This window comes from Stigmatopora nigra, unplaced genomic scaffold, assembly GCF_051989575.1.
Source record: "Stigmatopora nigra isolate UIUO_SnigA unplaced genomic scaffold, RoL_Snig_1.1 HiC_scaffold_26, whole genome shotgun sequence".
NCBI lineage: Eukaryota > Metazoa > Chordata > Actinopteri > Syngnathiformes > Syngnathidae > Stigmatopora > Stigmatopora nigra.
In genome coordinates, this window is record NW_027551605.1 from 1,877,501 (window position 1) to 1,891,230 (window position 13,730).

The 13,730-nt window shown below is 39.7% G+C and overlaps 1 protein-coding gene across 5 annotated transcripts in view; it reads right to left on the reverse strand.

Moving 5' to 3' along the window:
- The window catches only part of epha7 (eph receptor A7), a 59,871-nt gene that overhangs the window by 10,297 nt on the left and 35,844 nt on the right, over positions 1-13,730 (reverse strand). For 3 of the 5 annotated variants that reach the window (XM_077711472.1, XM_077711469.1, XM_077711471.1), the window contains exons 9-11: positions 10,798-10,853; positions 7,134-7,259; positions 2,939-3,124 (exon numbers count right to left, since the gene is read on the reverse strand). In XM_077711472.1, the coding sequence (XP_077567598.1) occupies positions 2,939-3,124; positions 7,134-7,259; positions 10,798-10,853 (368 nt within the window). Of the gene's footprint in view, positions 1-2,938; positions 3,125-7,133; positions 7,260-10,797; positions 10,854-13,730 lie in introns of those variants that run through there. The other 2 variants (XM_077711473.1, XR_013325110.1) reach the window with 2 other exon arrangements.

Here is a 13,730-nt window from a genome sequence, read left to right on the forward strand (position 1 = left end):
TGAGCTGTACGCCCATAGTGTGTCCATAGTGCTCTAGTGTTCAGCAAGTTTCTGCGTGCAATAATAACATGATATATGAGTAAAATTCCAAACAAATATTTACCTTAAGATACGAGACAAATTTTGAAATACGAGCATTTGAGACAGCCAGTTTTCCGGGGCGCGAGAGGCTGCTTTATGATATCACCGCACTGTGTCTGTCGCCGCCTCGCCCTCGTGCAAGGATATCTACGAACACTGGGCGGAGCGTTCCGTTTTTCCCCATTTTTTTTGCATTAGTAGGTGCAAAATTAAGGGAGACACAATAGATCCAAAGCAAGCGAAGTGGGGTGCGAAGGCGTATGATGACAATCGATATTAGGCACAAAATTATCGAAAAAACATGAGTAGTATATACGTGACTGAGCTGGGTCATCAATGCGCTTGGAAAAGCAGGAAAATCGACCTGAAAAAAGCGGTGGAATATAAGAACCCCTTCTCCTTGATTATTACACGAGAAGCTTTAAATTTAAGGTAATGTAAGATTAAAACTTGTTTTAAGTGTGTGTATACAGCAATTGAAGTTCAGTTAAATTTAAATTTTATGTTGTTACGTTACGAGCGCATCTGTCAAGTGTCTCTCCTTCTTTCCCTCTCTCACTCTCTCCCAATAGTCAGAAGCCAGACCTGGATCTGAAGGCAATGGGAGGCTAGACTCTCATTCACCAAGGTGAAACCCAACATAGAGTGAAATAAGGTCCAACCTTTCTCAAGACGTCTGCCGGTATTCGACATTTTAGCAAGACAAATGACTGCTTATTTGTTTTCCTGGCTGGACGTTTGGTCGCCCAGACGTTTGGTCGCCGGATGTTAGGTCGCCCGGACATTTGGTCGCCGGACGTTTGGTCGCCGGACATTTGGTCGCCCGGACGTTTGATCGCCCGGATGTTTGGTCGCCAGTCAAATGGTGATAGAGTAAGTACTGTTGAAAACTGTCTTAGTATACTTTTAGCCTGGAACTTTGACATAAAAAAAGCAATAAGTAAAATGTACTTATTAGAAGAAGATAGCAAATTCACAGATGGTGTTGTTATTGAAGCTGTAAATGTTGATTCATGAGTTTGATATTGAAATATCTACTGTTGAAACCATTCATGAGAGAGTTAAATATCTAAAAATCCAATATCAAAATATCAATGAGAGCATTGGCACGCACGCCTTTTTGAGTCCGATTCAGTTACCGCAACCAAAATGGCGCTGTTTAAGCGGCAGCCGGCGGCCACGGTAGCTCTGTCCCAGGGTTAGGCAAACTTTTGGGCCCAGGGGCCACATTGACTTTAAAAATTTGACAGATGAGCCGGGTCAGCACAAGATACAATACATATAAAAAAGTGCATCTGTTAATAGTATATATGAAACATAAACAGGAAAAAGAGGACTAAAGTATTAACACACTCATCACTCATCATTAAAGTAAAAAGTATAAAGTACAAAGTAAAGTAAAAAGGAACGTATTAAGAAATATTAAAATGTAATATAAAAAAAGAAAATGGGGCTGTAAAACACAAAAAACAAAGAAAAATGGATAGATCTACTGCCACTGGCTTCCGCGTGACGGCGCCATTTTAGGAAAAAAAATAAAAAAAAAACATTATTTGGACAACGTCGGTGGGCCGGATTAAAAACCCTAGCGGGCCGGATGTGGCCCGCGGGCCGTAGTTTGCCCATCCCTGCTCTGTCCACTCTTGTTCGTTTTGTGTTTTGCTGCTTTTATGTTTTAATGATTTGATGATTCCATTTACTTTGATTTGCTTTGTACGTTGTGCTTTTGCTTTGCAGTTCTGTCTAATCACCCTCTTGCTACTGCCACAATGTAATTTCCCGAATACGGGATGAATAAAGTTATCCAATCCAATCCAAGATCGACTTCCCAGCTACCCCGAGCGGCCCTCATTCCATCAACAATAGATATTTAGATATTAAACTCTCTCATGAATCAACAGTATATATTTAGATATTAAACTTTTGTGAATATAATTTTGAGAGCTGGTATCAACAGTACTTAGATATTAAACAGTACTTAGATATTAAACTCTCTCTCTCATGAATCAACAGTAGATATTTAGATATTAAACTCTTGTTCAGAGCTGTTTTCAACAGTACTTACTCTCTGTCACCATTTGACCGCCGACCAAAAGGGCCTGGGACCAACGGGGATCAAACGCCCGGCGACCAAACGTCCGGGCGCTCAAACGTCCGGGCGACCAAACGTCCGGCGACCAAAGGTCCGGGCGCCAAACGTCTGGCGACCAAACGTCCAAGTACCATTTGTTTTTATATCAAATGTGGTATTTTGAGATATTCATTCATTTTCCAAACCACTTATCATCACAATGGTCACAGGAGTGCTGAAGCCTATCCCAACTAACTACAGCAGTGCTTCTCAAATAGTGGGGCGCGCCCCCCTGGGGGGTGCGCGGTGCGATACCTGGGGGGGGCGTGTAACCCTGGGGAACAGGATTTTATTTGGCCGTACTAGTATAAAGTGGAATTGCGCATCCACTACAATAGCTGGCAGTGGCGCTCTCATTTATTTTTTTATTTCAGGCATTGATGCTCTTAAAATCTTTTCTGTTGCAGACTTAAAACAAGATTTAATAAAGTTATTCTTTGTAAGTTTGACAATATTTCTTTCTTTTTTCCTTTTCTTTAATGTTAATAAGGATAAAATGTTGTACTTATAACAATTTTATAAAATGATTTTATTTATAGTCACGGTGGGAAGTGGGGGGGGGGGGCGAATAGTTTTCTTCTTGCTAAGGGGGGCCTAACAGAAAATAATTGAGAAGCACTGAACTACAGGCACCAAGCAGGCCAGCCAATCGCAGGTCACAAGGAGCATTTCCGCAGAAACTAGATTACCTATAAATATGGTATCATGAAATATAGAAACTGTTACCTCTTGTCACTATTCCCTCAAGATGCACAACATTTGGGTGGTTGAACTGTCCTATAATGCTGGCCTCACACAGGAAGTCCCAATGCTGCTTTTGTGTGCTATCGACGTTCAAAGTTTTGATAGCGACTGAAGCATCCCCTTTTCCAGGTATTTTCAACCTCCCACAGCATACCTCTCCAAATTGTCCTGTATGGCATAAAAGTCATGAAAAATGATAAATTAATGTGTTTTTTTATAAAAGTTTGTCAAAATATCTAACACACAATAACAAAAATGAAAGATCACATGTATTCATTCTTAAATTTGAAGCTTTAAGAAAAAATATGAAACTGAACACAGGACAAACTTTGATAGTGACTGTGTTGGTGTTAATCAAGAGATGGTAATGAACATGATCAATCAGTCATATACTGTGATCCATCAACACTTCGCGGCTTCACTACATCGCAGATTTTGATCTGAAGCATATAAATTTAAAAAGTTCATAAAAAGGTCAAAAGCAATGCTGAAACTCGCAAGCGGAAGACAGATGAAAAACGGTGGAAGTCAGGGCACCTCTTCTATCAGCAACAAAAAGGGATATACAATAGAAGGAGAATGGGCTTTATATATCATATAAAGTGCCTAGATGCACTACGTCTTGCCATTTACGATTTCGTTGTAAATTAATTTTGCACCGCGAACGTCACCTGTGGAGAAAAAATATTGACGTTCCTTGGTATGCTAAATGCGTAGGGTGCCATTGCGGCATAAATGAATCGACACTGGCATTCTTTGGAACATAATTTAGTTGGTAGGAACGATGCTAATGTTAATGGGGTCCGTCATGCGGCAATGTTCCTTCTAACCTGTGCCCTCATGTCCCACTGAACAAGCTGTTCACCATGGAATGGAAGGATATTGGACCCTTCACTGACTTTCTGCTGCAAACAAAAGAATCCGAGTGGCAAGACAGCAATGAATTGGATCAGTGGTGTGAGATCCCAGAATTTGGACAAGTGACCGGAAGGAGCTTGGACTGGGTCATCGAAACCATCCCCTCCATACACAAGTACGCATGGCTAGACCAACCCGTGGACCTACTCTACAGGGAGACAGATTTCCCCGCTGTACCAGCTAATCTATGGTCCAAGTCCAAAACTGATGTCGGACGGATGAACACAGCAAAACCAGTCACCATTTTAGCCAGAACCTCTTACCGCCCTCGCGTACGGCAGTACCTGCTCAAGCTATATCAAAAAGAAGGCATTCGCCCAGTCATCCAGGAAATGCTTGACGCAGGCATACTCATTGAAAGTGATCTTGCAGAATGCATCACGCCAATCTTCCCCGGAAAAGAAACCAGGGGGAGGATGGTCCAAGATTTACGCAGTGTCAATGAAGCAGTGAAAATCCGTACTCCCAACGTCCCAGACCCCTACACGCTGCTGAACCAACAATGGGAATTGGATAACGAGGCAGATCTGGCTGATTACATGAGAAAATCTTTAGAGAAACGCAACAAACTTAAGTTATCAGGAGGAGATTGTGCTTCTCGACAGGAAATGGACTGAGCGACGGTGGTGCCTGGAGACTGGGCGCTGATGTGCAGCATAAAAAAGAAGCACTGGAACAACGCAAAGGGGGAGGGCCCATACCAGGTGTTTCTAACCACACCAACACCTATCAAGATAGCTGAGAGGGGGACGTGGATCCACCTTTCACACAGTAAGAGGGCTATCTCAGTTGAAACATTTCAAGAGTACAACTCCCTAAACAAAGAAAAAAAGAAATGGTGAAAACAATTACTGCCCTTGGGGCAATAAGATTAAATATTGTGACTCTATTCCTTTCCACAGTAGGGCTATTTTCTGCAGTTGGAGAAAGGGATGAAATTGTTTCAATTGAGATTCCACCTTCTTATGGAGAGCTAAAGCGAGCAACCAGACGAGTAAAATTTAGATGGGGAAAAATACAGTCAGAGAAAACAATATCTCCTGAAACTAATCTCCGAACATGCATTCGAGATGACATCCCCAAACGATTAAGCACACAAAATGTTTTGCCTTCCATACAATAAGACTACTGATATCTTCCTTCCTTGGGAAAAATATTATTAGAATCATTAAAGGTAGTTCTATGGACAAGGGATCTGACTATGGTAGAGAATATGTGTGGTACATGGCAGCCCAAAGCAGGAATTGGGGAAGCCTTGTTGCAGAAATGGCTCATAATTGGCAAGCTTGAATGACCCGCACTTGCAGAAAGGCCATCATAAAATTGACTCATACGGTGGGGGCAATTGCAAATTGCTATTCAGACTGCTGAATTAACTGGTGGGAAAAATCCTTGTCTGGCATTTTTCCTAGGAGAAGACCCTTTTTACTAATTTCATATTTGTGTCTCAACAGCAATGACAATGCCTATGGAGGCTGTGAGCAAATATGGAGAACCTTCAGAGGAGGAAACACCCGGATCTGCCATAATAAAATTAAAATCAAAAATTACCATGGATGATGAGTTTTTTTCTGCAACAGGGATTTCCCGAATTAGCAATAATTGGTTGCTGTTGATGGAAAATGCAGCTATTACTATTAATCAAACCTACATAACATGTATGGGGCCCCGACCTCTCTTACAAGTAGTACCTGCGCAAATTACACCTAACTGTGTAATGAAGGTAATGATAAAAGAAAATGTAAGCCCCAATTGTGAAAAATGGAATGATGTCTACCCTATTACAAAAGCAGTGAAAGACAAACCTAACTTTTAAACACATTGCCTTTGCTCATTTTACCTGTTTAAACTTTACAGGGCATGGTCTGAAGCTGGGGTGGTAAATGAGACTTGGTGTGCCCACATTCTAGAACAGACTGTACCCCTGATTCCACGTTCTGACCTATGGTGGTGGTGTGGTGGAAATAAATTGTAAGACTCCTGTCGAAATGCGGTGGGACTATGTGCCTTGGTCTCACTTCTCTTACCAGTGTTTGTTAACCATCTACAATGGAGGAGTACAATTGGCTGCTCAGAAATCCAGTATGATGGCGGGCCCCTGCCAAACAACCGTAGATCGGCATGGAGAGAGGGTGAACCAACATACATTGATGCGATTAGCATCCCCAGGGGCATACCGGATGAGTATAAATTGGCTAATCAGATTGCAGCAGGATGGGAGTCTATTTTTCTTTTAATAATGCCAAACAACATTTCAATGTCCAAAAACTTGGAAATTATACTGAACCGGGATTTATGGCAATAAGGGAACAACTGGCAGCCACCAGTCTCATGGCATTCAAGGATTGCATAGTGTTTGATATGATTCTAGCAGAGCAAGAGGGTGTGTGTGCGATGTTTGGAGACCAATGTTGCACCATTATACCAAACAACACCCGAAAGTCCCTAACCAGAGCCATTGATGGCCTGCAGACCCTAAACCGAAATATGAAAAGGCATTCTGGAGTAAAATTATTATTATGGGCAGACTGGTGGGATAAGACCTTTGGGAAAGAGATTCCAATCTGCTTTCTCCCCTCACCAAAGAATGTGTAAACCAAGTGTTTCAAACCATTCTTTCTTATTCATTACACACGTCAATTTGTACACTTGACATTTACTTACAAAATGTTCAACTTACAAGAAAAGTTCTGGAACCAATTATTTTAGTAGGTAGAGGTACGACTGTATTTTGGAAGCGTCTTCTTGCCTGGGACTCATTGGCTGCACCAAGTTCATACAGGACCACTATGTCTACTGGAATGCCACATTTAAAGCTATGATCAGACAGTTCTATGATAATTTTATTTTGCAGGTCAAGAAAAGCTACACCAAATCCAGCAACATGCAAGCACCAACAATTGAAGTTTATTTAAAGTGGATAGTTGATGCGTGGGATAAACTGCCAAAGTATCTGATCATCAAGTCGTCCAAAGGATGCGGACTGACCTACGCTCTAGATGGCTCTGAGGATTGCAAGATCCACTGTTGCAGGTCAGATGGCCGGTTTCATACTGGAAAGGAACTTTTCAAGCAGGTGCATGCCATGCCAACATTACCTCTGAAACCATTGATCTTACTGCGCATTGTTGTAAAGGCTGCAGGGTGCTGATGAGAGACATACGACCATTCGCATTCACAATCATACCGCCCCCAGTGAGAAGTGAACCTGGACTTACCCACATGTGACAATCAGAAAACACAAAACCTTCAGACTCACCTGCTCCAATAACTTGTTCAATTTTAATGTATGATGCATCCAGCTCCTTAGCAAAATGATGAACAGCTGTGTTTGGGTCTTGGTTTTTTTTTGGCTGAATGTATGTTTTGATTCCTGGAAATTTAACTAAAAACAAAAAACATACAAAATAAAAATAACAAAATTACGAGTGTAGAAGTCATACATTGTAATGTTCTGAGAGAAAAAAATATTACTAGAATAACATTTTAATATGAAAAATAAAGAAGTCATCATAACAAGATTACAATCATAATATTACAAAAGAAAAGTCATTTTTTTTGCAAATTTTAATGAAACGTAACCAGGATATTTGTTGGATTAACGGGATTCAGCTTTTGGTGAAATTCAGACAAAACTGCTTCTCGCGTAATGTTAAGATATTGAAGTGAACTTGAGAAAAGGTACAGTATTTTCGCACCTATAGGGTGCATTGAAAGTCTAAAATGTTCTCCTAAGTGGACGGGGCATCCAATCACTGCCATATGTATGCACTAAATTCAAGGTTTTATAGATGTCGCTGTACCGCTTCATTTTCCGGTTGCATTTCTTGCTGAGCTTGGTTTAGTGAAAATGCAGACGTGATTGACGAGTGTGTTGGTGTGAAAAGGGGGCGTTTTTTTAGAGAATAATGCAGTGATGCCTTGTGCAAAACAATATCAGTTTGACTTTCGAAAATGGCATCTACAAAGAGACACATTTACGAGGCACAGTTTAAATTAGCAGCTATCTGCTACACGAAAAAGAACATGCAAATCGAGCTGCAGCAAGGGACCTCAACATAAATGAGAGAATGGTTTGCAAGTAGAGGAAGCTGGAAAATTGGTTTAAACAATCCAGAAAGACAACGCTGAGCTTCAGTGGAGGAAAAGCGAGGTGGCCCATGTTGGAAGAGTTTCTCAACCACAGGATCGAAGACAGAAGAGCAGCGGTAAGCAAGGGAACATTGTATTCTCTCCCTAAAAGTTATGAACTAAATCGGTGACATATGACAGGCTGGTTCAATGATTTTTCTTAAACTTTTCCCTTCAAAGTAACACATTTCTACTCCCTATTGAATCCATGAATATGGAGTTGAAAATTGTGAATTGGGGGCGTCTTATATGATAGAAAATGTAAAATTCAATGATTTTAAGGCAATTTTAAGGAGGTGGCTAATATGCTAGAAAACACAGTATATAATTTTGTAAATCTAAACAGTATCAGCTCAGGACCTACAGCACATCCATGAATATGGAGTTGAAAATTGTGAATTGGGGCGTCTTATATGATAGAAAATGTAAAATTCAATGATTTTAAGGTAATTTAAGGAGGTGGCTAATATGCTAGAAAACACAGTATATAATTTTGTAAATCTAAACAGTATCAGCTCAGGACCTACAGCACGGAAATCATTCCGATGAAAAAAAAAAAAAAGCAGTTGTTTCCTCAGTTGTCCTGGATCCATAAGGGAAAAACCATGATGGGTAAACAATGGTTATGCAACCAAATACTGTATAAACACTGGCACACGGTCTACTTGCCTAAAGACGTTTAGCCGACTGACATCTGGGCGAGGGCGTACTCGCCGAGGGAGCATCTGGCCAAACGTAGAATTAGCCGAACGACTAATTAGCCAAACGACTAATTAACCAAACGACTAATTGGGCGAACAACAAATTAGCCGACCAACTAGGCAGTCAAAGCATGTTGTGCCGAAGCACTCGCCCAGCCCCCGGTCGTGTCTGTGTACATGCTTTTCAACCTCCGCGCGGCGCGCAGGCCATATATGGCCTGTTACAGATAACAACATTCATTTAGAATAACAAGTTACAGATAACAACATTCATTTAGAACAACAAGTTGCAGATAACAACATTCATTTAGAATAACAAGAGCATTGATTCACGGCCAAACAAAGTAGATATAATAGTAAGTACTATAATGACAGAAGAAAACAAAAGTAGTTATAACAGTAGATACTGTGATTTACAACAGCAAAGAAAACATTGACATTAATTTTTGAATTAATATTCTCAGCAAATAATTTTGAATATATATTTCCTAAAATAATGGGAAATTATTTAAAATTAAAATATTGTTCTTATTGGCACACATCACTAGAAGTAAGTGTGTTCAATAGCATTTTCAGGTATTGTTGGAAGCACATTGTACTACGTATTTGTATTAAGAAGAAGAATAAAAACAAAAGATATTTCTCCATCAATTTCTTTGCACATCTCGAGATGTACTGCCAATCGCTGGACATATTCCTAAATACAAGTACGTAGTACAATGTGCTGCCAGTCCTTCGTATTCAATATTCTTATATATGTACTCATGCACACGCTGTTGCTACGTGAGAAAAAAAACACTTAGAAGACTTACTAATATATAGACTAGAGGACTTAGAGAACAATACCTGAAAATTCGATTGAACACACTTACTTCTAATGATGTGTGCCAATAAGAACAATATTTTAATTTTAAATAATTTGCTGGGAACCTTAATTCAAAGATTAATCTCAATGTTTTCTATGATGGTGTAAATTACAGTATCTACTGTTATAACTACTTTTAACTTCAGTCATTATAGTACACACTGTTATGACTATTTTGTTTGGCCGTGAATAAATTCCCTTGTTATTCTAAATAAAGGTTGTTATTGTAAATGAATGTTTTTATCTGTAACTTGTTATTCTAAATGAATGTTGTTATCTGTAACTTGTTATTGTAAATGAATGTTGTTATCTGTAACTTGTTATTCTAAATGAATGTTGTTATCTGTAACTTGCTATTCTAAATGAATGTTGTTATCTGTAACTTGTTATTCTAAATGAATGTTGTTTTCTGTAAATTGTTATTCTAAATGAATCTTGTTATCTGTAACTTTTTATTATAAATGACTCTTGTTATCAGTAACTTGTTATTTTAAATGAATGTCATCTATAATTTGTTTTTCTAAATGAATGCTGTCACTGTAACTTGTTATTCTAAATTAATGTTGTTATCTGTAACTTGTGATTCTAAATTAATGTTTTTATCTGTAACTTGTTATTCTAAATTAATGTTATCTGTAACTTGTTATTCTAAATTAATGTTATCTGTAACTTGTTATTCTAAATTAATGTTATCTGTAACTTGTTATTCTAAATTAATGTTGTTATTTGTAACGGGCCATATATATATATTTTGAAATGTGCAACTGGCTAAGGAAAGTAGTAGAGATTCTAGTCCAGATGTTTTAAGACTTACATTTAACTAAATAGTGGAAAGTCTCAAAACCTATGACCATGGATATAACATTTGAGTTACATTGGTATATGCTTTTCTACTGCCACAAGTAAAATCAATTGCTAATAGAACAACAGGATTCTTGCCGGTCCTTCAAAAGTGCTTCAACAACTGAATGTCTAGGACTGTGTACAAGTTTTTCAACCTCGGGCCGCAGGCCGTATACCGCCCGGCCCGCGGGCCGAGGTTGAAAAACTTGTACACACACACGTCTGGGGGCGAGGCGAGCGCGTCGGCACAACGTTCTTTGGCTGGCTAGTCGCTCAGCTAATTCTACATTCGGCCAGATCCCCCCTTGGCGAGTTGGCCCTCGCCCAGACGTCAGTTGGCTAAACATCTTTAGGCAAGTAGACCGACCACAATAAACACTCACACTGAAAGTAAAGCTCCTCATCTTCTTCCTTGTCCGCTTTACTACACCTGCAGTGCCTGCAGTAGGATAGGAAGACAGGGCCACAATCGGATGATGCCAAACATTAAATAAACACATTTCATTGATAAAACTTCAATGCAGTTACCATATTTTCTCGCATATAAATCGCCTCTGCGTATAAGCCATACCCTTTAAATTTCTTAGTATTTTACAATTTCTCTCGCATAAGACGCCCCCTGATTCACAATGTTCACCTCAATTTTCATGGTTTGTATAGGGAATACAAATGTGTTACTTTGAAGGAAGGAAGAAAAATCATCGCACATGGTATTTCTGAGCTAGTCTGCTGGATTGCCTATTATTTGAGTCAAACTCATAAGGAAGTTCATATCAATCAATCAAATCAATCAAAAGCCTTTATTGTCATCGTACTGCGTATAACCAAATTGGTGGTGCTACTCCACAGTGTGTTTCCCCAGGAAAAAACAAACAAACATGAATAGTGATGTAAAAGTATAAAGTGTCACATCCCGGCCGGCTAGGTGAATTCTAAAATATTGCACAGTATGAGATATTGCACATTGTTATTGCACACCCCGAAGTTATTGCACAGAAGGGGTTATGTCGCATTAACGCAAGTTCAGAGTCCTGATGGCTGTGGGAAAAAAATGTTCTTAAGTCTATTTGTGCGTGTTTTGTGAGACCTGTAACGTCTGCCAGAGGGCAGACGCTGAAACAGGTTGTGTCCAGGGTTGTATTGGTCCCTGACAATGTTCCTGGCTCTGCTGAGGTAGCGAAGGCTGGCAATATCATCCAGTGAGGGCAGAGAGTGGCCGATGATCTTCTGGGCAGTGTTGATCAAGGTCTGCATGGCCTTTCTGTCTGCTGCCGTTCTTCCAGCGTACCACACTGTAATGCAGTATGCCAGAATGGCTCTATAGAAGGTTACCAGAAACTTAGTGTCCAAGTTGTTCCTCCTGAGTACCCTAAGGAAATGGAGTCGTTTCTGGGCCTTCTTCACCACTGCTGTGGTGTTTTTAGACCAGGAGAGCTTATCCGTGACGTAGACTCCCAGGAATTTAAAGGACTGGACCCTGTCTACACATATTCCAATTATGAGGAGTGGGGCCAAATCTGGGCGGTGTTTGCGAAAGTCCAGGATTATTTCTCTAGTTTTCGTGGTGTTCAGTGTGAGATTGTTCACCGAGCACCAAAGAGACTGTTTGTTGACCTCATCTCTGTAGGCCGACTCATCCCCACCTGAGATGAATCCGACCACACTGGTGTCATCGGCAAATTTGATGATGGAGTTTGACTGGTGGGTTGGTGTACAGTCGTAGGAGAGCCTGTCCGTGACGTGGACCCGCAGGAATTCGAAGGACTGGCCCAGTCTATGCATACTCCATTTATGAGGAGTGGGGCCAGATCTGTACTGCGTTTGCAAAAGTCCAGGATTATTTTTTTAGTCTTTGTGGTGTTTAGTGTGAGATATGCCTGTCATTGTAAATGCAAAATATCAAATTAATCAATTTGACAAAAGAAATAAGTCTATCTCGACGAGAATCTGATGATTTTTAATAATAGAAATTACACATTTATTAAAAGAAGTTTAAGATATTGTGGCGGCCATATTATTTGTAAAGTCGAAATATCTGGATTCTTTTGACGGTTCATGTTACTGCAATAGACTTTGGAACAAGAAATAAAAAGAAAAAAAAAGTATTTTTTTCTGAGTTCCTGCACGGAGACAAAATCCAAATAGAAGTCAAGCGAGCAGTACAACCAGGAAGTGTGTCCTGACATTCTAGTGTTTACCAAGTCTCTCGGTGCAATAATAGTATGAGATACACACAGGTATCAAGGCTGATATTTTAGTGATTGGCAGCAAGCCCTTCGATCAGCCTTAACAATTTGGATGTGCTGACATGCTAAACACTACGAACACTAACAATCTACTCACATCTGGACAGTCAGGCAACACATAACTACTGGTAAAAGGTAAGATGGCAGCACCGCGAGCGAGCAATGGCAGGCACAAGAACCGGACTTTCTCGCATAAGTCGTATTTGTTGCTCAAAAAATGACGACTGAATCTAGGGTGTGGTTTATATGCGCATAAATTAGACATGACTTGCACAAAACTGCAAGGTGATAAAGACAAATCGCCACAACGCAAGACAATGCGGCCAATACGGTCATTTATTTCAAAATAGTGATGCGATAAACAGATATAATGCTAAACAAAATGTATTTTGACATTCATAAATGGTATTCAAGAAAAATAACTTATCTTGCATAAAACATGAAAAAACTCAATTCTGCCTATTATTGCTCGCTCAGGGCATGGCCATCTTACCATAGTTAAACGTGTTCTGACTGGCCAGACGCAAATAGCCTTGATAGATGCGTTCGTATCATTTACCATGTCAGCCATCCCAATAGTTGTTAAGGCTGATCGAACGTCTTGCAGTCGATTATTAAAATATCAGCCTTGTTACCTACGTATTGTGTACCTCATGCTATTATGCCCCACTGACTTGGTGAAAAGTAGACCCCTATGGACACTCTTCCTGGATGTACATGTGAATTATTTTTTTCAATTTGTCTACGTGCGGGGAACACCCTTTCGAAACAGAGAAAAGGATTTTGAAGGTTTAGCTGGATGATTATACATTTGTGATTATGAAATAAAACAATTCCGCTTTGATTTTTTTTCCTTTTTATTTCTTGTTCGAAAGCGACAACTATTGCAGTAATATAAACCATCAAAAGAATCAAGATGTTTTGACATTAGAAGCAATATGGCCCCCACAAATTCTTAAAAAGACAAATGTTTTTTTCAGTCATTAAAAAAGTGTCAGGTTTCGTCAAGATTGTTTTTTTTCTTCAAATTTATTAATTTGATATTTGGCATTTAAAAAGACATGCATAGT